We start from the raw sequence: 24,279 nt of genomic DNA, 5'->3' as shown, positions 1-24,279 counted from the left end.
AGGTAAGAAAAAAATTTTTTCAGGAATATGAAAGTAGGGAGGTCCATCAAAGCGGGTGAATGTTTGCAATCACTGTTTAATTGTCCCTTTTAGAAAAATAAAATGTTAAAATTTAGAGCTTATGTAGGTAGGACTGAGGCAAAGAGAAAGATACATCAGATTTGGCAAACTTTTTACCATAGAGTGTTCAGGTGATTAACTTCTAAAATGAACTGTGGAAGGCAGGCCAACTTTACACTGCAGCTTCTTCCAAATGACTATAGGTTTCCTTTTTTTTTTTTTTTTTTTTAAGGTTACGTTCCTAGTATGGTAACTAGGACCTAATCATTATTACTCTGTGTAATTGAACTCTGTGTCAAAGTAGTAAGTTATCAACACAGTCACACACAGACTAAGATAGTTATTAGGTAAGAAGTTATTATAGTTATTAGGTAAGAAATTATTATCTGGAAGGATGTTCAAAGTTACCCTAGGCAAAATTACATACAGATCACGTTCTACTAATACATTGTACATTCCTTGGAAAGTTTTTCCTCCTGGAATATTTCAATTTCTGCTTTCAGCAAACTGGTATGGATGTGTTTCTATTGTATATTAAGCACTATCAACAGTACTGTCTGAGAGTACTTTCTCCATGGATTTTAGAGCCTCAGGCCCATGTTTGTCACCCTGAATATTTCTATAAAATAATTCTACTTTATGTAGACCACCAAAAACCTCTATGAACTAGAAATAAAAGTTTTGACAGTCTCTTGCATATTTGATTATATTAATATCTATGTTCAACCCAAGCCTCTGTATTGCTTCTAACTCTTCCTTGTCTTCCAGGATAAAACTATCACTTGAAGTGCTTTTAGCCACACTCTAATTTCCTAATCAAGCCCTTTTCTTGTAGTATTTCTATGCATTCTGAACTGGTTTTGCTGTTATATATTCTCTTCTACTTACTATTTAAATTGCTTCATAGAGCTATCTGGCAGTGAGGAAAATTCCAATAGAATTCTGGCCACCCTCAGAACAAAGCTTTGCTTATTCATCCTTCAGACATGTCTTCTTACATGAAATCTGAGTGTAGACATTAGTTAGAACACTTATTGCATTACTTATTTGCTCTTCATGCTTGTCTTATAAATATGGTAATCTCAGCCCAATGGCTTTTTCTGTTTCATGATTTTTGTCAGCAGGGCTGTCATGTTTACCTTTGTATGGCACAATATTAGGCAGCATATATAAAGAGGATGGATGAAAGTAAACATAAAAGGTTCTCAGATTCAAAAAGAGTAAAAGCAGTTCAATAGTAGAGAAACATTATCTCTTTGTTTGGGGGAGAGCACAGGGACCTTGAAAATAGTGTGCCTTCACCGTGAGAAGTGAGGGACTCTTACTTGAGGGTTGTTGGAAAAAGCACTGGGGAAGAACTGAAAGGAGAAAAGGCATCACCTCTCTACATCTACTCATTTTATTTTATTTGGCCTCAAAACATAAGCAAGAACTAGAGTTCTGGCTAGTTTAATTGTAATGAATCACACTTTATATTGATGACATTATTTTCTCAGTTAATCATTCAAAATCTAACAACAGCCTAGATCAACCCTCATGTATATGCATGCCTTCAATTAAGGGGCTCAGCATTCTCCTTTAACTTAATGAATAAATTTTCCTCAATATCAATTTTATATTGTTTTAGTTACTAGTCCCTTTAGGTTTGTTTTTAAAACTAATCTTTGAGAATAGAAGATGATGAGAAAAACATTAAGTTTAAGGTGAGGATGAAAGATATTGTGTTGTGTATGTATTCGGCTTTTATGGTCTAAAATTATTTGCTTCCAAATAATCTAGAATTCTCAAGATATGTTGCTCCTTTGGGAGAAGCACTGTTTCTTTTCTTTTTCAAGTGTCCAGCCTATGTGTGTCACACCATAAGTTATTAAAAGTCATTTTGAGAGACTGGAGTTTTAACACAGCAGGAATGGTGTTGGTCTTGCACTCAGCCTACCCAGGTATTACCCAAGTTTGATCAATGGCATTCCATATGGTTTCCTGAGACTGTCAAGAGTGATTTCTGATTGCAGAGACAGGAGTAACCCGAGCATTACCAGGTGTGGCCCATCCCCCCAATAAAAGAAAACTCATCTTGAGTCTCTTAAAGAATAAATCTACTATCACTGAGCTCAATCTGATCTATACTTCCTTAAAATGCATACATAAAAAACTAGGTCATGATTTTGATCTGTAGAACCTTCCAGATGTTGTTTGTTTCGTCTTAAGTTTTGTCATGCTGAAAACTAGGTCAATAAAGAAGCAAACATTTCAGCTCTTAAGAAGAAAAATAGAAATACAATAAATTTATCCAAACATTAATAATTAGACATCAGGGGCCTGAGCAGTGGCACAGAGGTAGGGAGTTTGCCTTGCAAATGTACCATGGTTCGATTCCCTGCATCCCATAGGGTACCCCAAGCCAGGAGTAATTTCTGAGCGCATAGCCAAGAGTAACCCCTGAGGGTCACCGGGTGTGGCCCAAAAGCAAAAAAAATAGACATCATGTGACTTAGGAGTTGCTTTTTATTCACAAAATCAACAGATCCTACTTATGTATTGGGTAACGTTCCACATGCCCTACTTGGCATGGCAGCATAATCCTCTGCTGAATCTTTCTCTTTTTCCCTCTTCATTTCTTTCTCTCATTATTCTTGCTTTACCTTTGTCGCGTGGAATCTTGCTCATGCAATTATAAATTCTTTAGATGCACATTTGGACCTTTTATTCTAGAAAACTCCTTATTATTTCATCGTTCCATAGAAAACCTTTTAATACTTCTGCTGTTGGTGACGGGGGAGGCAGCTGTGGTCACGGGTGGGTAGTTTAAACTTCTGTTGATTCCTTTTGATTAGGTTTGATGATGATGTTTGCTAATAATAATTTCAAGAGGCAACATGATGGTATAAAATATTCATGTGCTATGCCAGCAAATACTAAGCATTGACATAGGGGAAAACAAAGACTTCCTAGCAATAGAGGAGAGCCTATTTCCCTATTTTACATATGTAAAAACGTGACTCTTGCTGCCATTTCAAAATTCCTACAAAATAACAGTTTATTTTTTTAATAATTTTATACAGATGTCTCTTTATTTCCTTCCTGTCAGAGAGATTTTTAATAACTCAAATCTTTAGCTCCCACACTGGCACCTATAATACAGCACACTTGCTAATTTTCATTGTTTTTAAATGACAGATGCTCCTTTTACATTTTGTGAGAATAAAAGAGGAAAAAGTAATGTTTATCTATAGAATACAATTAATATTTATCCTCTCTTTTATTTGAAAATATCCTTATTCTATGACACAATATTGCTGATGTAAATAACTAAATATAAATTATGAATTATCTTCTTGAAGCTTAAAGTTAAAGGACTTTTATAAAATTCTTTTTTAAAAATAATCTTTATTTTGACCAAAGTGGATTACAAATCTTTCACAGTAATATTTTAGGTACATAGTGACATTGAATCAGGGACATTCACACCACCAGTATTGTCCTCCCTCCACCCCTGTTCCCAGCATTTATCCCATATGCCCTTCTTCCCCCCCCCACCCCCTTGGCTGCTAGTAAAAGTGATCCCCTCTGTGTCTAGCTTGTTGTAGAATGGGTATCTATTCTGTTGTCATTGGCTTCTGATTTGGTGTTTAAGTCTGATCATTTTTTATTTCTACTCAATCAATGTTCATATGACTATTTGGTCTTGGTACCCTCCATTATTTCCCCCTCAATTTATGAGGAAGAACAAGATGAGGACTTTTATAAAATTCTATGTTGAGCCAAAGAGAACTGAGTTGAGAATACAGAACTTCTAGTATCTATGCAGAAAACTCAAGTAAAAGTTTTATTTGTATATAACTTACCTCCTTCTTTGAAAGTATGCTTATTGTAAGAAAGCATGGAGACAGAGAATTTAATATAAATGTTTGATGCAATGGGATTTCTAGAAAAAACTCACTTAGGAATATTTTTGTTTTAGCATAGTTATATGGTATAATTATCAACATGGTCCAAGCAGTATTAGTTAAATTTCTGGAAAAATTGTTTTAGTTATGCAGAAATATGAGAAGGAAATTCTCTAATTCTGATACCCTGGCTGTTTGCTAAAGGCTTAACAACACACTTATATCTGAATGTTACATATGTCTTACACAAGAAAATGTTCTAATAATTTTTTACATTAAAAAGTTAAAATGCCTTTCTGAAAATTCTAAGAAGATATTATGAGAATAAGACAAGCATGTCATTTCCTGCCTGACCTCTAAAAACATGGATGCAGTGAATGGAAGAATGAATCTGGACAGACTGCAAGCAGATAACATGAGGTTATTCTGATCATTACGACTTATAATTTTGTAGTTTCAAGATTTTAAAAGAAAATGATTGAGCATAATATCTAAAAACCCAAATGTGCTCATCTGACTTTAGTATTGAGATCTGTAAATAATCCCCTATATTATCATCAGGTATGTGTTTGTTTTTGTTTTGGTGCCACACTCAGCTATGCTTATTCCTGATTCAGGGATCATATATGGGGATCATGACCAAACTCTAGTTGTCCACATCTGCAAGGCAAGCACCTTATTTGCTATACAATCTCTCCAACTCAGAAAATGGATTCTAATTAACTTCCTATCTAGTATTTCTCTAGCTCATATGAGAAGAAAAATAGTGGTTTAGTTCAAAGCAATGACTGAGCCCCTATTTTTATATTTTAGGAATAAAATCATTAGGTTAAATGAGTTTAATCTCAGTTTCTAATAGAGTTGTCTCTGGGGTAACATGAGCTATAGAGAGAGTTGTGAGTCTACCTTAAATGACAAGGTTTTTATCTATATTCCACGTTATTGGAATATTAATTCACGGTTCTTTTAGGACTTTAGTCTCTAAAAACTTACACATTTGTGAGGGGCATATCTAGCAGGGCTTATGGTCTATTCTTCTTATCACTGTGTTCAGGACTGATACGTTCAGAGATCTATAAGCATGTTCAGCAACAAAATGGGGTCAACTGATGAAATGCAAGCGCTTTATTTCTGGACTATCTCTTTGTCGCATTGAAAAATTAAATATTATTGTTACAGTAATATGTTTACAATAGTAATATTTGTGGTTTTGAAATATAGTTGCCACACAGTACCACTTTCAATTATTCTTTTTAGTTCCTACCCTATTGGGATGGATATCAATGTATTTACTGTGTACAAATCTTATATAAAACCTTAATAGAGCACCTTAAACTGTGTTTGGTTTTCATACATTATGAAATTTCTTTAAAACCTCTGGAATTTCTTAAAAAATTATTTATTTATTTATTTTGTTGTTTTTGGTTTTGGGGCCAAACCCGGCAAACTCAGTCATTATTCCTGGCTCTGTACTCACAAATCACTCTAGGAACCATATGGATGCCAGAGATCAAACCCGGGTCTGTCCTGGGTGGTCCACGTGCTATCACTCCGAATCCTTAAAAAATATTTAAATAAGGGCAGGAGCTGTGGCACAGCAGTAGGGCATTTGCCTTGCATGTGGCTCACCTAGGATGGACCATGGTGCAATCCTCCGGCGTCTCTTATGGTCCCCCAAGCCAGGAATGATCTCTAAGATCATAGTCAGGATTAACCCCTGAGTGTCATCGGGTGTAGCCCCCAAATATTTAAATAATAAATACTTATTGAAAAATTCTGACACTAGGTGCGGTGGTCACACATTTAAACTCAAACGATCCTCAATGCATTCTTAGAGTTGTGGATTGCTTTCTAACATGGTAGCAGGGCCATTGGCCTTTCCATATATAACAATGATCTTGTTTTAAATTTCTCTTCCTCTTCATTAAATATATGTGTAAAGTGATGATATAATGCCACTTGAAAGCTATCTTGTTACTGCAATGTATCTTGTCAATATCATTGACAGTTTCATGCACTAAGATTTTGCCCAATATAAGCTTTGGCCACTAAGTAACATAGATTTATCTTTTTCCATTAGACGCAGTGTCTGTTATCTTCACTGTGTGAAAACAGGTTTTCCACATGAACTTTCTGGTAAAAATGGAGTGAATGTTTTCTGAGCATAATATACAAACCTCTGGCAGATATATACATGGCAGAGAATGTTAACATAACTTGTCCCTCCCAAGACAAGATTATTAAAATAGGAATAAGATAATCCCACTTAATGGGACCATGGTAGTTAAGTGCAAATATTGGAAAATTATAGCTATAGAACTTTTCTCATGCATATATTATCACTACATCAGAAAAAATTGATAAAGTGGGATAATTTCTCCTCTTCTACTCATATATTGTGGTTATCTCTTGTCAAATATATGTAGTTATTTTATTTTTAATCAATTCAGAAAATAATCATTTTCAACTTTGCTATGATAAAATATATAATATTTACTCACTTTAGTCCCTTGTAAGTATATTTTTAGTGTAACTATAATCACTTTCATATCTACAACATTCTTATTATTTCCTCCAAAAATAAACCCTTTATACTGGAATGGCTCTCTTACTTTCTATTTATTGTCTGGTAACTTTATTTTACTTCCTGTTTCCATGACTTTCCTCCTTGGTGCTTTATACAAAAGGTACCATGCGTTTCTTCTCTGGGTTCTGATGTATTTTACTAAGCATGTCTTGAAAGCCCAAATAAGTTTGACATGCATTAGGTCCTCCTCTTATTATTAAGATTAAATAATGTTACATTGCACATATACATTATTTTTCTCTTGTGGACTTTGGGTCATGTATTGGAGTGCTTCAGGTTCTGAGCTCAGGGATTACTCCTACATGAGTGAATTTGCTAGGGTAGCAATCAAAGCAAATACCTTCACCACTCTCTTTGGGCACATATAATTTTCTTTATGCATGCATCAGTAGATGAATACTTAGATCGTATTTACCTATGGGTGATTTTGAGTGATTTTGTTTTGAACAAGTTGCACAATTACCATTTCAGCATTTTCTTTTTTTTTTGTTTTGTTTGTTTTGGGGTCATACCCTGTGACTCTCAGGGGATACTCATGGCTATCTGCTCAGAAATTGCTCCTGTCTTGGGGGACCATATGGGATGCTGGGTATCGAACCCACATCTATCCTGGGTCAGCTCTGTGCAACGCAAACACCGTACCATTGTGCTATTGTTTCGGCCCCAGCGCTCTTAAAATTTTTACTTTGAGCTGAGCTGTAATTGGCCTTTTTTTCTGTCATTCCAGCTCCATTCCCTCCCCATCCACTTTTCCACAGTGCTGTTCCCAATAACGCTCTTTTATGGATAGCATGGACACTAAAAATGATATTAGGTTTGGCTTAGAATATCTGCCTCAACCTTTAGGACATCCCATGAAGGTTAAAAATGTAGTAGTAATAGAATTTAGGCCAAAAAAATCACTGCATGGTTTCAAACCATAATAATTTCAATTACTTTCAATCTCTCTTTCTAATGTCTGATACCATATTGCTAATACAAATATTAAAATATATATAAAAAGTTATTAAAACCTGGCTATACAGGGACGAAAGCAAAAGCACAGTGGTAGGTCATTTGCCTTGCATGCTGCTGAACCAGGATGAACCTGAGTTTGATTCCTGGCATCTCACATGGTCCCCCGAACCTGCCAGGGGCAATTTCTGATTGCAGAGCCAAAATTAACCCTGGAATGCCACCAGGTATGACCCCAAAACAAAACAAAACAAAACAAAACAAAACCTGGCTATACGATACACACTTTTATGCCACTTTGTATTATTAGATTGGGTGGGGGGCACACCTGGTGAAACTCAAGGCTATGTGCTCAGAAATCACTCCTAGCTCGGGGGAACATATGGGACGCTGGGGTTTGAACCTAGGTCTGTCCAGAGTCAGCTGCATGCCAAAGCAAACGCCCTACCGCTGTGCTACCACTTCAGCCCCTCTTTACTTTTTACTGGTGTTTTGTTTTGGTTTTTGGGTCAAATCTGGCATTGTTCTGGGGTACTCCTGGCTTTATGCTCTAGGGTAATTTCTAGTGGTGATGGGGGGACAATATGAAATACTTGGGATGAAACTCAGGTCTACTGTGTGCAAGGCAAATGCTTTATCCACTGTGATATTGCTCCAGCCCAATTTTTCTTGCTTTTGTTTTAAATTTCTCTTTTCTTGGTGCTACAGAAACCAAACTCAGATTCCCTGCACATTAGGCAAGTACAGTGCTGATGAATCACCTCTGAAGTCTTGCAGTAAGAGGCCTAACTGCACTGACAACTACCATGGCAATGATAGAGAGAGGGGTAGAATGCCTGTCCCCAAGACAGCTGTGTATATATGCAGGGGTAATGGTGAATATTGGTGGTGGGAAGTTTGCACTGGTGAAGGATGACTAAAACTCAACTATGAATATTTCTATAATTATGTTGCTTAAATAAAGAAATTATTAATTTTTTTAAAAAAGGAGGGGGCAGTAATGGAGGCACCAAGACCAAACAGTTATAAAACCACTAAGTAATAAACTAGACACAGCAGGGACCACGCATTCTAGCAACCCCTGGGGGGGGAGAGTGGAGGATATGGGAGGCAGGATGGGAGCGGTTGTGGGAGGACAATTAAGTGGTGGGAATTGCCCTGATTCAATGTAAATATGTACCTGAAATATTACTGTGAACGATATGTAAGCCACTATAATTAAAACAAAAATTATATTTAAAAAGTATATTCTTGTGTGACTTTTGGAGCCACGCAAATTAAAAGTAAGTCTACTTTCTCTTTATGAGTTAAGTATTAGCAACAGTTATATTGGCTTCATTGAGTCATCTCTGAAATTAAAATTCCAAAAGATGATCTAGGTATCTTCTTCTGTTCAGTGATGCAATCATTGAAATCCTTGTATGTTCCACTTTATTTCTTTCCTCAATTATTTCACCTCTGTGAAGATATCCAACTAAGTACCTGGTGTATTGGACATCTCTCCCAATTTCAAGTCCTTTTATCTTTGAAATATGCTGAGAAACATTTAAGAAATAATAAAAGCAGAATTTATTTAAATTTTAGGGCTCCTGAACAATCAGAAAATAAATTTGAAGATAAAATTACATAATCCTTTCTTAAAGTTTCTCATCTGCATTCATTTGTAATGTTTAACTTTTATATTATAATTTTGAGACTGTCTTAGATGACTCAATTATTATGTCGTTCATTATATAGCCATCAACACAGATTCCAAGAAGACTTACTATATAAGAAGGAAGTATTCACATATTGGCCATTATTCTTTCTTGTTTTGTTGAGTTTTGACAGCTCAAAAGTTTCAAATTTATGAATCTTGTGAAGTAACTCTTAACTCTAAATTTTTACCATTCACCTGGGCTTTTATTAAATATTTACTTATGAGTATTTGTATCCAGTTTACTGTAATAAGGAATAAAATGTGCTCTATAGATAAAATATGTTTAGAAACTACAAAACCCAAAACTTGAGGTAAGAATGTTTAAATAAAATATGCCTGTTCTCTGAAGAACTGGAATATAAATTCATTTTATTATAAAGTATCCTTCTTGGTTCATTTCCCCAAATTTTTTCTAATATTTTAATATTTGACCAGGTAGCTCAAGAATCTTGCAGAATCTCTCCCTGAGTTTTATGCTAGTCAAAAAGAGTTGAAATAAAGACTGGATTTTCTTGTCTGACTTTTCTGTATATTATAAGAAAAAGTTGGGAGGTGGTTTAATTTATGTTTTAGTTCCTCTCAATAACTTTTTTTAACACCACAGAAAAGCTTCACTCACTGAAGATATTAACCTTTATTTTCCTGTATCTTTTTTAGTTAAAAATATTTATTTTAGGGGCCGGTGAGGTGGCGCTAGAGGTAAGGTGTCTGCCTTGCAAGCGCCAGCTAAGGAAGGATCGCGGTTCGATCCCCCAGCGTCCCATATGGTCCCCCCAAGCCAGGGGCTATTTCTGAGTGCGTAGCAGGAGTAACTCCTGAGCATCAAACGGGTGTGGCCCAAAAACCAAAAAAAAATATTTATTTTATAAGGGCTGGAGCAATAGCGAAGCTGGAGGGCATTTGCCTTGCATGTTGATGACCCAGGTCAGACTTGGGTTCAATCCCCAGCCTCCCATATGGCCCCCCAAAGCCAGGAGTGATTTCTGAGCATATAACCAGGAGTAACCCTTGAGCATTACAGGGTGTGGCCCAAAAAACAAAAACATTATTTTATAGTTTACTTAACATGATTATTACAGTTTCAATTTTTTAGTTCTATGTAGTTATTTTATAGTACTCTTCTCTTTCATGGCTAAATTTATTTTGTCATTTATGGATTAATTTTTTTCAATCACATTTTAAAAATTATTTAAAGAAAATTTTATGAGTTAAAAATATTTTAAAGTACAATGGTGCCCAAGGAATGATATTTTGGGGGACTTAAGTAAGTGAAATATACTTCATTTATGACATGTTAAAATAATTAAACATCTTGTGAAGCAAGATTTTAATCTTGCTGATATCACCAGAAGTTTTGCAACACTTGGAAAATTTATAGAGATTTTAAAAAATGAGCAGTGCTCAAGAAAGCATTATTTGTATTGTTTAAAGAAGTGACCCTTTACTGTGCTGTCTGGTCAAAAATGCATATATTATTTGTTAAGAATAATTTTCTTAGATTTCATTTTAGTAAAAGAACTATGAGATTAATAACAATGAAGTGAACTTCCCCACTTATTAAAATAATTCAGTTTTTTTTGTTTTGTTTTTGTTTTTGTTTTTTGTTTTTGTTTTTTTTGTATTTTGGGTCAAACCCAGCAGTGCTCAGGGGTTACTCCCAGATCTATGCTCAGAAATTGCTCCTGGCAGGCTCAGGGGACCATATGGGATGCTGGGATTCAAACCACTGACCTTCTGCATGCAAGGCAAGCGCCTTGCCTCCACGCTATTTCTCCGGCCCCATCAAATAATTCAGTTTTAATATCCTATCTTGTATATTCCTGAAGAACTAAGATGCTCCTAAATTTTAACTATATTCTAACTTTTTCTGCTATGATTTCTTGTGATTATAGTATGCTGTGTGCACACAAATAATTTTTTTTATTGATGTCAAGGAATGATGGAATAATTTGGCATTTGACAAATCTTGACCCTCTCTTCTTTTGACAACATGTACTATTAGTTTCAACACTGCCATAAGTTAAAAGCAAACATATGAGCATATTATTAGTGTGAAATAGTGTCTGTTTGACTTGTTTCTCTCATCATAAATATTTGAGAGCAATGTTATTTAATCTATTACTGATTTTAAAAACCATGACCTTTTTTGCTATACTACAACTAAAACTATGGCTAAAATGATATTTTCACTAAGAAACACAAAGCCTTTATTTTGTACATTGCTGCCAGTAGCGCAACCAGTTAAACAGCCAGAAATGTGATAAAAGATATTTAAAAAAATAGTTTCACTTATTTTCAAAAGTGAAGAGAGGGAATTTTAGAGTAAACTATGATTAATGGCAGTGAAATAGTTGAGATAGTTTGGTGAAAAGAAAGCTGGAGTAGAGTGGATTTCTGGCACTGCTTTCTTAGCAAAGAGAACAATTTTAATCAGTTACAAAAATATTTGTGATCCATATGTTCCTCTATGCTCATTCCATATGTCCATATTCTTTTTTATTTTAGTAGATTGTGACTTTATGATTCAAGCATGCAAGAATAATACCTCGCTGACTTGAGAGCTCAATACTGTTTCGAAAAGAGTTTTGATGATTACGCACAATCATATTTCTAGCTTGTTCATGCTTTGACTTGGTTACGTGAATATCAGTTTGTTCTTTTTTTCTTGTGACAAGAAATATCTTGCATCCACCTACTGGTGCCGGTATAATGCAACTAAAATTCAGACTTAAGGACTACATTGCCATTCATCTGCTATATTAAATGCCACTGTACAAATACTAGGATCAGAGAAAGGTTGTGGTTATTATAAACTTCATTTTCTTTAGGAAAATAAAATGTGCATTTGAGAAGCTTTTGCTCATTCCATTTATTCCTGGTACTTATTCTGAGACATGCCAGGTGATGGGATAGTTGCCTGAAAATTGATCATTTTAAGATAGGTTGAGTGTACTCAGTATATTTTAGTGAAAGTAGATATGGGGTGATCAAAATTTAAAAACTTAGATTATGGTTTCATTTTTCTCCAGTTGTATGTTTGCTGTTTTTCTATAGCTGTATAATTGATAGCAGTACAAAATCATTTAAGGCATAATTGTTCATTTTAATAAAACATGAATACAGCTAGAAATTATTGACGATGTGATTGCACTTTCAACAGTCATTTTCCTCTTGCACAACAAACGGTGCTGTAATCCAATATGTTGTTAATATAGCTGCAGTAAAATCCACCGAAGAACCAGCTGTGCTTTTTTTCAAAGTGTTAGAGGGACAGAAGGGGAAGGTAAAGAATGCTTCTAATGCTCAGACTAAATAATGGTGATACAGTTAGTTCTTTCAAAGATTGAAATACATTAGAAGAGGTGTGTGTTTGTGTGTGATTTTGTTTTGGGCACGTGCAAACCCAAGTAGAATTGGAGAGAAAGAAGATGATATAATTTGGTTTTGGAAAATGTTATTAGGAATCTGTGTCTGTGTTTGCATTCAAACTCTCCTTTGCCATTGCTCTTGTAGGAGTTGTGAGAAAAAGAAAGTGCACGTTACAACATGGATTGTTTTCACCAGGCTCAAAGTTTGCAAATCTGTTGAATCCTTCTGACAGAGTCTCTTTGCTGTCAAACAGACTGACTGCCCAGCTGGTGGTGGCAAATTTTATGGGGAAATAGGGTAAAGATAGACTGTATTCATCACATAACTAAAATATTATAAATTCTTTCCAAATTATAATGGAGCGAAAAGAAATGCTATTATGGAAGTTTTCTCTTCTTCTTTTTGTAAGCTTTTCAAAATAATGCCTCATTCATCCAAATCTTTAAATAAATTTCATTGGAGAGGACTTTCCTAAAAAAGGAATCACAAAGAGAGCATCAAAGTACATGTATCTTAAAGATATTGACCTATTATTATTACAAAGACTAGTTCAGAGAGGAAGCAAGTCTTCTCCTCATAGGTGCTCTGGATTCTTATGGAGGCAAACACACAAGCTTAGGGTTTTTTTTTATTATAAAGTGCGAGATTTCACTAAAAAAGGTTAAAATTGAAGTGAGTAATCTTCGGTGCATAATGCAATTGTTAATTTTAGCTCCTTGCGTGGGTGCCGCTGTGATTTGAACAGCCGGCTCTAGCCTTCATTAGAGAAGAAGCAGGCAGCCTGAGACAGGTGCAGCGGGATCAAGCTGTGAACGTGATTTGCTGGAAGCTGGTCATTAGTGTTAGAAACTCAGCCTGACTTATTCCATCCTTCTCTCTATCATGATCATTGCCATCATTGTTATTATTGACTTTTCCTCTTTTTTCAGGTTGACTATGTGGCAAGCCGTGTAGGGGAACGGCAAAGAGATGGGCATTCCGATCTGTTAATGAGGACATGGGACTCCAGTTGTCTCTGATCACTTGTGTGGATTTTCCTGGTGTAGAACGACAGAAGCCGCCAGTAAGTCATCGAGAACTACAGCAGGAATTCAGCGCCAAAGGTAAAGGCCTCCTTGTATGCTTTGTGTATTTTTTAAATCATGAGGTAAATGTGTCATGGTACATACCGTAGTTTGTTGAAGTGTAACGGCAACAGAGAATGGACAGGCTTAAAGTTTGTAGAACCAGACTTAGTTTGTCCATTCCTTTTTTTTTCATCTGGTTGTGATCTGTTTTGATTGAAACAACCAAAAGAAAGAGGAACAGAACTCCCCTCTTTCTCCTTTCTTAAAATGTTCAGAAATAAGTTGTTTGTCATTGCTACAAGAACTTTTTCTTTTTTCACTGCATCAGTGTTGATGCAGTCTTCAAATCTGTTAGGCCATCCTCTCCAAACTTTAAAACTGTTGCCCACTTGTCACTCACAACCATTCTCTAGAAAACTTTCCCTTTACTTTCCCACAGTTTTATGCCAAATTAGTCTGCCTTTGTTTTGTTAACTGTATACTTACATATTAGCTGCACCGTCATGTTTAGATCTTAGCAAATTTTCCATAGATATTATAGAGTTCTAATGTATCTTATGCTTCCTATATCCAGTTGCAAATAAAGTTACTTGAATTTGTGAAAAGAAATTAAACATCCCCAGCAAGCACTTGCCCAACAGTGATAAGCTGGAATGATTGAGGACTGAGGATAAGATAGTTGTTCTGTGAAAGAACTAACTTTCTAGGCTATCATACCTTCTTTTTCAGTCTTTTCCCCTTTTTTGCCTCTCTTCTTTCTTTCCTTCATTTTCTTACATTAAATATAAGCATGGGAGATATAAATCCAAAGTTATTCATGAACCTCACTTGACAGCAACTCAAAAGGGGACTTGTGGGGGTTTTCAGGAGGTAGGGAGAGAAAATAAAAACAGTCTTAAACTTTAAAAATTCATTTCCAGTGTCTGTATGGTAGTCTGTGGTGAGTCTAAAGTGGAGCGGTCTATTGGTGATATCTTCTTTAGAGCCCCCTGCCAAAGGCTTGCTCAAGATCTGTGCAGCTCAAGCAGGTGACAGGAGCTTGATAGAGGGCTTTTGCTTTTAATAATGTAGCTGTCAGTTTGAAGCCTGAAAATGTGACCCTTGAATGGTTTATTGCCAAATTTAAATCTCCTGTTTATATTGAACTACTATATTTCAGTTAATTTTTTGGACCTTGTAAGGTGTATCATTTTTGTTAGACCAAGAAAAAGGTGAGTATGGTTGAATTTTATCAATAATTTTTCAGAGACAGCATAAAGATTCTAAAGAACTTCAAGCCCACATATTCACCTAAAAATGAGCTTTATCTGTTTGATGGTTTTAAAAAAACCCTCTTTGCTCTTTTTCTTCTATTTTTTCCGTGGGGCACAGGACTGGTAGATTCATGAGATGCTTAATATTTGTTCATCCATATGTAAGGAAAATGACATTAATAAGTTTGTATGGAAGGGCATGGGGATGACTACTAAATCAGCCTTTTTGGTTTTCCCAGAAAAAAACTTGGCTAGCTTATACTCATTTTGTATAAAATTGCTTCAAGTTTTCAAGGATGCCTAAGTTACTCTTCTGAATTTGAATAAAATGGAGAATGGAATTAGCTCGGAATAGTAGTTAATAGTTCACTCTCTACTAACATCATATCTTCATCTCTGCACCTTTTAGGGAGACAAACCTCACTGTTTTAATTTGTGTCTGGGATAATGTCTGAGCCAGGGGACCTGAACCAGACCATAGTGGAGGAAACTGGAACGGAGCAAGAAACAGCCATGCCTGAGAATGGCATCGTTAAATCAGAAAGTCTAGATGAAGAAGAGAAGCTGGAACTACAGGTAAGCCTGAAAAAGCATGTATTTCTCAGAACATATGGTTCACTTCCATTCTTTCAGTTTCATAATACTTTCAGTTTTTTTCTTAAAAATGTAAATTGAATAAGATGAATGAGAAATCCAAAAAGAAAAAACAACCTAACTTTTTTCCTATTATTGTTACTCCCCCCCCAGCCCTCTTTCACAAATACTCTTTAAGATGAAAAATTTCACAGAATGTATTTGATAAATTTAGTTACACACAGCATCTGCAGATTCATGTTTAACTCTCTTCCAGGTGTGTGTTTGGGAGATAGGGGTGATGTTCCTTCCAAAGTAGTGTTAGGCTTGCTGAGTTTGAAATATAGGACTTCTGCTTCATGAAATGATGAAGACCCAGTTCGCAAGAATAAAAAAAAATAAACGACATCAAAGTTCTGTTGAGCTTCATGGACTGGCTAAATTTCCCTTCCTGTTAGCAAGCAAACATCAGAATGCTGACATCAGGGGAATGTATGTGGTGTGTCTGTGTGTATGCATGCCTGTGCATATCTGTGTGTATGTATGTGTTTGCGTGTGAGAGAGATAGGAAGACAAAGACAAACCTGGAAGACAGAGAGACTGAAAGAACTGTGAAGACGTGAGAGAAAAATGGAAACAATTGATAGGACTAAAAATGTATATGGTTAAATCACAATGCTTTATGAGAAAAAGAAATTTGGTAGAGGGGAAACAAACTGTTCTTGCAAAAAGCCTATATTGATTTTCTTTGAACGAAGCTATAAAAGTGTTAAGTCCTTTTATATAATAGTGAGGAAAAGCAGAGAACCACATAATGGCCCACAGTCTTCAAGGTCAGCTTTTTTCCCCTCCAAAACTGCTTTCAGGAGAGAGAAATAAAAGTTAAAAGGTCAAAAGTTTATGGTAGGACTGAGGAGGAGTGTTTTCAAGTGCTCTAGAGTTTAATATCTGTGCTGTTACTGATGATTTCTACTGTGACATGTCTCTCTTTATTTGTTTGCTATTTATTTTATTTTTCTTTATTTTTGTCTCTGACATATAGAGACAACTGGCAGCTCAAAACCAAGAAAGAAGAAAATCCAAGGTACGTTTCTGGAGACCAAATACCAAATTATCAATGGCATAGTTTACATCTGAATCAAAGAATTTTGGTCAATACTTTAGATGGTTTTGTGGAGATTTTGCAACGTATTTGAAAATAACAGTGCTGTTTGCGTGACAGTTTTTCACTGATGGAGCATTGAAGGTTTGCAAAGCCGCAGTTGTATACATTTTATCCTGGATCCCTATTTGCAATGCTTTACAAAATAGTCCCTTGCCTAGTTTTTATTTTTAAATAAAATCAGGAATGAACATTATATTCCTACTACCTAACTTCTGAACTGAAATATATATTTTGGTGAAAAAAGAATCATAAATTCTTCTTTAGAACCTCTTCTTAATCACATTCTTTTAAAAATATTTTTGAATGTTTTTCTTAGACATTGATACTGGGTTTTTTTTTCTGCTCCAATTTTCATGACATGACAGTAATCCCATTACTGTGCATTTCTTGTGTGATGGGCACAGCTGTTGCATGTGCTCCTTACTTGAATCTGCACCTTATCAATAGTGGGATGTAAGGCTCTGAGCCAAGACAGACATCTCTTAGCAACCAGCTAAAAGCTCAGTTTTTTTTGTTTTGTTTTGCTTTTTGATTTTTGGGCCACACCCATTTGATGCTCAGGGGTTACTCCTGGCTAAGCACTCAGAAGTTGCCCCTGGCTTGGGGGAACCATATGGGACTCCGGGGATCGAACCGAGGTTCTTCCTTGGCTAGTGCTTGCAAGGCAGACATCTTGCCTCTAGCGCCACCTCGCCAGCCCCTAAAAGCTCAGTTTTAACATTTAATTTGGAATTAAAGATAGAGATGATTTGACTGTCTGAGAATGTTTTCTTTTCTTTTCTTTTTTTTCTTTTCTTCCCCTTTCCTTTGTCCTTTGCAGTCAGGAGCAGGGAAAGGAAAACTGACTCGAAGCCTTGCTGTCTGTGAGGAATCCTCCTCAAGAGCTGGAGGTGAAAGTCTTCAAGATCAGGTATATTCCCTGGCATTATCCTTAATTGCATGAAAGGGATCCACCTTTGTGTGCATGTACATTAATTTGGCATTATACAATATTGGGGGGGAGAACTGAATAAAGTCATCATTTTCTGTTATCATCCCCTGTCTATGGAACATCCTGAACTAGTTTGATGGTTTATCACAGAGTATTACATTTGTTTTTATTTTTCAGACCCTCTGAAAACTGCCAATGGAAAGGAATTCAAAAGAATTTAGATTAAAACTTAAAAAGTAAGCACAGTAGTGCTGAATTTTCTCAAAGGCTCTCTTGATAAGACAACCAAATATAGTCTATCCCATCTCCTTCCTTTTTGGAGATTCTTACCTCTCACGTCCCCAAAATGCACTTGACTATAAGAAAAACAACTCTTGGCTCTTATGAAACTAGAAATACTGAATAAAGTGCATTGAGCTTTGGAGACCTACTTTTATAGCCTTTGGTAAAGATTTATCAATACTGGAAACAATGTTCAATGAGTCTGAGTTGATGGTGAACTTAAGTTAACATCATTAATATATCACTGCATCTCCATACACTTATTTTAACTCATTACCACAAGATGATTAGCCCTAAAATTTCAAACTGCAACCAAACCACTCCATGACAAAAAATGGAAAACTTCACATATTATTTTTGTGTTCTTTTTAGGTATCACATTAGCTTTTATAAAACGAATCTTGCAACAAAAATTTCCCTTATTTTACCAGAAACTAAGCACAAGCAAGTTAGAAGCCAATGATTTATTTGAGACCAAGGAAAGAAAATGATTAAGATATTATTTTTATTTGGTTTTGTTTTGCTTTCCTTTAATTAAAATAGTATAAATTCTTCCCATATAAACAGAGAGCATTTTCTTTAAAGGGACCAAAAAGAAATTTCTAATGGATTTCGTTCAATAGTATTTTTTCCCAAGTCTTGTTTTCTTAACATGTCCCCATGCCATTAAGCACGGACATGCTACATTTCAGTAGCCATCATTATGTTCATATACAAGCTTTATTTTACTTGGGCTCTGAGAAACGTGTGGCTTTTCTTCAGCATTTTATTTGTGCTTCAATTTGGAATGGAGATCCAAAGGGGGAATATTGTGAATATACTGACTTGTACTATTAAGTGCTTGTAACACACTGCACAAAATATATGTCAACTTTGCAGAATGAATGACTCTGGGAGGAGTCATGCTCCACTCTTCCCCACTTCCAATGCCAGGAGGACAGTCTTTCTAGACAATCTGATTTGTAACCAATTTGATAAGGTACCAGGAGGACATTTTTAAAGAGATCATCTGTATCTTAGTGGCCATACTGGCCTGTGTTAGTGAATTCAATTGATGCAGAGAAAAATAAGATGCAGAAATGGTGCTTTGTTCCTGCTGGTACCTAGTTCCGAGACCAAAACTAGCTTAACAACAGAGAATTAGAACAACAAGCTTCTCCTTAACCTGGCTGAGGAGTGGTGAGAGCAGGGTATTTGTAGAAAATATTTAGACACAGAGATAAGCAAGTGGCCGTGCTACTTCTTTAGTGAATAAAGAAGGAGACTTTGAGTTTATGCAATGCCTTCTTTAGGCACCACTGGCACTTATAACATTTGGGAAATGAATCCCAGAGAAACCTGCCAAAAGTGTACAGTGTATGGATTGTATTGCTTTCCCAATGTTTGTATATTCCTAGTATTTGGAAAACTGCCTTCATTTTCCTGCGTGGGAAAAACTCTTGCTACCTGTATTACTTGATCTCAGTCAGACCCATAGTTGATTGTTCAGCCTGTCTCAATTTAAGTAGTTTGGCTTTTCTAATGTTATACTATTCATCTATCAGTGTATTACTGCAACTTGAATAATTATTTTACTGTTGTTGGATACAAAATTATCCTGTACCAATGTATTTATTAACACCTGTATTTTATTATTGGTTACATCAATAAAAATATAAAAAAGAACAGATTGCTTTTTACCAACTCTATAGCACTTTTTGTGTGTTCTTTCAACACCATAATGCATAACTATTTATAGGAAAGAGCTACTTTTCTGAATATAGTACTTGTTCACACATGGCATGAGTTTATGTCTTTTTTTGTATCTTATGTCTTTTAGCCTCTAGTCTTGCATTTATATTACCAAGCCTCTTCAATTTTTGAGTCAAGCTTACAGAGGCTGAATGGTTCAAGTTATTTTTGAAGAACCAGTAATATCAAAATAATATCAGAATATCAACCATGGCTTGATATTCTCATCTTCCCATTCTCATCAATTGCTAAATTAATTCTCTCTTCTCCCAGCCATGTCTTCTGACACAGAAATAATACAACTACCTCCTTAGCAATAGAAAATAATGGTCTAAACTTTGTAGACTAAAACATTTGTCCCAAATCATGTGTTCTACCTGTCATAAGATTAACACTCAGTAACATATTTCATGTATTTTCATCACTCAGACTAAGATTTAGGTATTATAAAATTCAGCTAAGATAAATATTTATCAAGAAAACCAGTCATTTTTATTCCAGCCGGATTATGTACTGGAACGTTGCCCCAATACAAGTTGATGTTAATGGACTATTTTTAAATGCATGTTAGATTAGCTAGATTTACCAAGAACCACTAATAATCCCAGATTGATTTTAATTTGAGAATCTATAGGAATCAATACTGTCACATGTAGAGAACATCAATCTAATTTTCAGTGAGAAACAATATTAGTCATTTGGAATATTTTTTTGCCCTACATCATGAATTTTAATGTCACTGAGTGGAAGAAAGCTTTCTAATCAAATGATCTCTTACATAAGAACTAGTAGGCTGAATGTTGACTAATTTGTCAAAGTTAATCATAGCAGTTTTTTTTATAAAGTTAAAATAATTTGGCTCATTTGCCTTCAGAACAGTGAACATGCTACTAATGACATGGTGCTATATGGATTAATAAAATATGATGTTTTCAGTGAAAAAATGATTACAGCCCAATACTGAATTTTTTTTATCATATATCATCATCATTCAGAAAAATCTCACAATTTGGGGGAGTGTCAATTGATTCTAAAATTAAAAAAGCATTTGATATTTACAGTTGAAGGAACATAGTATTGTTTTATACCTTTACAAAAGACAGTATTTATAATAATTGTACATTATTATGACTTATCAGTCATATGCTCCTTAAGTATAGCTAACAATATAGTTGGGACTTTTTCAATCATATAGTGTAGTTTTCCCTAGTGTTAGAAATCACTGTTAAAATCATTATAAAAGAGACTTTTATTATAAATTGACTACTAGAGTCCTTATGTCTGTTTTGTCTGTAGTTTTGATACGTAATCTCTGTCTGTTTTTGTGCCCATTTCTCCTTATAAGGTGCAATTGAAAAGAACTGCAGAAGCTTTCTTTCTCCTTTTGAGACATGACAGTGACTATGATGCAAAACAATGAGAAAGTCATTTTCGATGTGTTTAAAAATAAACCTGTAGAAAGAAATAAAAGATGTGATCTGTAGAAATTTAACTTGTATATGGTTAATATTCATGAGGCAAAGTTTTAGTACTAGATATTTCTCATGACCTCACATTGACTTCTTAAGTTTAATTCACCTTAAAGAGCAATTATTTTTATGACAGGTTTAATTTCTTACCATTTAAGAAAAAACCCGCAGCTGGCTTTCATTTTCTTCTACTTAATAACTCTGTGCAAAATGGAAACCAGACAGAAATTATTAAATCTGGCCCTAAATTATTATATTTTTCCCCCCAACAGGAATCAATTCATTTACAGCTTTCCAGTTTTCCCAGCATTCAAGAGGAAGAAAAATCTAGGAAAGATGACACTGAAAGAGAAAAGGATAAAAACAAAGATAAAATCTCTGAAAAACCCAAGATAAGAATGTTATCAAAAGGTGAATGTGAAAATATTTTTTTTCAATTTGAGCACATAGTCACAACTAACTTCTAGATTTTATAGATATATTACCTCCCATAAAACTATTCATATAAGTGTGTGTGTATGTGTAAAAGCTGTGAACAAATTTTCTTTTGTGTTCTGATGTCATTATTTGTGTAGCCAACAAGTTTATTTTAAGGATACCACAGTTTCTTGGATTTTTATTTGGATCTCCTACTTTCAATGATAACCTTTTACAAAGAAATAAATATAGTGGAGTCAAGGTGATAGTACTGTGGGTTGGGAACATATCTTGTACACAGCTAACTAGGTTTCCATGCCTGGCATCTGAATGGTCCATGAAGCCCATCAGGAGTAACCCCTTCATGTACTAGGACCTAGAAGAAAGCCCTGAGCACTTCCGGTTGAGTCCCCCACCAAGAAAATTAAAAAAAAACAACAACAAAGAAGTAAATGTAAATACGCTTTGGAGTCCAGGTTTATTAGTAAAGCTATGTAGACTAACAATAGTGATACTAAATTGTGTATCTTAACTTCACGTTTATTTTCAAATAGAAATAGTGGATTAGAAATTCTCAATTCATGTGTAATTGTCATCTCCAAAGAACAGACATCAATGAAAAACCTGGTGAACATTTCATCTGGCACAGATGCATTTAGTTTGGTCACTACAATCTGAGTACAGTAATATTAATGCCTCATTTAAAATATGCACACTTAAACTTCAATAAAAGTTTTCCCAAAGACTCATTATTTCTAAAACTCAAACGTCTCAAAACTGTTGTTCATTCAGATGCTGTACAAAATTTGGTTTAAATGAAGCATGCCACAAAGAAATACTTTTGAGTCATCTATATAAAGAAACAGTAAGACAGGTAGATGAAAAGCTGAAGAATGATAACTGCTAATATTATGCACCTCTCTTCTTAAAATGATTGTCTTTGTGATTATCTAAAACTATGGTGTCAAAAGAGTAAAGATTTACAGAATTCTATAAGCAGTTATTGGAATAAACATCGGCCACTGTTATAAGATTTGAAGGATTTTGACGTGTTGTGTACTCACCTGTTTTTACTTAGTAATATATAGTCTTAGACTTTGTTTTTTTGTTTTGATATATATTGCCCTCATAGGCTTTAGAGAGAGTTGATTGTGTGGTGTCAACAGCTCTTGAGTGATCTCTCTGTGAACTGGGAGAAGGAACACAAGTCACATGGCAGCTGTGTCTTTTTAGAATTTTAGAATTTGTAGATTTGTAGAACAGAAGGAATGTGTGACATTCTTCTCTTTTCTCCTTCCCCTTCTAAACCCTCCTCCCCAGATTTACCTAATTTCCTTGCTATGTCAATAGGGTCTTTCTACACTCAACAACTGGGGGATTTTCAGTGTTTGAAACATATTCACCCATATGGCTGCTTCTTGGGAAACGTGTAATCTTTAACACCCAAAACTCCATCTTAAAATGACATGAACAAGAGCAAAACAGAAAAGAATGGGTGCACATTCCTCCCAAAACTGCTGCTATCATACCTGACAATTCTATCCTGCCATTTATTTCAGATTGCAGCCAAGAATATACGGATTCTACAGGCATAGATTTACACGAGTTTCTGATTAACACATTAAAGAATAATTCCAGGTAAATTATTAAATCAATCTCTCATTTTTAGAGGACTCCAGTAGATTTTTCCACTAATAATCCAAACACTTCTAATAAGGGAACTGTAAAATGCTGACATTTTTGCTACTGTATTAAATACCTTTTTATATTATCTTTTTTCTGTCAGTAGTTTGTTTAATATCAATAGAGGGTCTTGATTCTTGGATAGTTACCCAATGAATAAATTACAGTTTCTGGGTTCTGCTTTACTTGCCACAAAAAGATACTGATTAAGTGGGAAAGTAGATCATGAGAATCAAAGTCATATAAACCAATCAGACTTTGGTGCAGTTATATACTCATCTTCTTGGGTTTTATTTTGTTTCATTTTCTTAATAAATTAAAATATATGATTCATGCAATGTGCTTTCTGAAACATTTTAGTAATTAACATTAGAGCTCCAAAAATTCTGGTGTTACAACATATTTAACAGATATATGAAAACTAATGCTAAATAGAATGAAATAATTCATAAATGAACAGCACACTGGTTCAGCAATTTTTTCAATACTTCCAATAAGAAATATAGAAAAAAAATATAAAGCCAGGTTCAAAGAGATTCAGCAGACAGGTTTTTTGTCTTGCAAATAGCCAACTCAGGTTCAATATCAGACCTCCCATATTTTCCCCTAGCCACTGACAAAAATAATGTTTGAGTATAGAGTTGGGAGTAACCCCTAAAAAAAGACATTTCCAATTTATATTTATTTTTCAGGGACAGAATGATACTCTTGAAAATGGAGCAGGAAATTATCGATTTCATTGGTGACAGCAAGTATGTTATATTACAAGGCTGGTGAATTTATATGATGCATCTTGGGTTCACTTGTTAATTTTGAAAAATGTGAATATAGCAAATACTTTGAATGTGTTGTTTGATTTGTTGAATGGAGATTCTTTGGGGCTTAAAGGCTCCAGGCCAATGGAACCTTTGATTGGATTATGTGAGCTGCTTGTTACATTTATGATAAAATGGCTATAAAAAAAAAAGCCAATGATCAGCATAGAATAAAAACAACAAGAAGCTACCCTTTTCATGTTTATTATAGTTTTTTCCCTCCCCCTGTTTATTATAGTTTTTAAATGAGATCCAAATGGAGTCAGTCAGTTATGCCTGAAAGTAACTGCATTACTTTCAGTATAAACCATGTAATGACACATATCCTCATAGTCAT

At 34.9% G+C, this 24,279-nt stretch overlaps 1 protein-coding gene across 2 annotated transcripts in view; it reads left to right on the top strand.

Moving 5' to 3' along the window:
- Nucleotides 1-24,279, top strand: part of ARPP21 (cAMP regulated phosphoprotein 21) — a 164,075-nt gene that overhangs the window by 39,880 nt on the left and 99,916 nt on the right. For both annotated transcript variants that reach the window (XM_049766394.1, XM_049766393.1), the window contains exons 2-8: nt 13,486-13,659; nt 15,286-15,452; nt 16,492-16,533; nt 17,435-17,524; nt 21,300-21,438; nt 23,004-23,082; nt 23,820-23,879. In XM_049766394.1, coding sequence (XP_049622351.1) covers nt 15,324-15,452; nt 16,492-16,533; nt 17,435-17,524; nt 21,300-21,438; nt 23,004-23,082; nt 23,820-23,879 — 539 coding nt within the window. In that variant the 5' untranslated portion in view covers nt 13,486-13,659; nt 15,286-15,323. The remainder of the gene's footprint in view (nt 1-13,485; nt 13,660-15,285; nt 15,453-16,491; nt 16,534-17,434; nt 17,525-21,299; nt 21,439-23,003; nt 23,083-23,819; nt 23,880-24,279) is intronic.

The sequence above is a fragment of the Suncus etruscus genome, chromosome 20, assembly GCF_024139225.1.
Source record: "Suncus etruscus isolate mSunEtr1 chromosome 20, mSunEtr1.pri.cur, whole genome shotgun sequence".
Classification (NCBI taxonomy): Eukaryota; Metazoa; Chordata; class Mammalia; order Eulipotyphla; family Soricidae; genus Suncus; species Suncus etruscus.
Note: the sequence above shows the minus strand (reverse complement) of the source record. Positions and strands in the feature narration are given on the sequence as shown.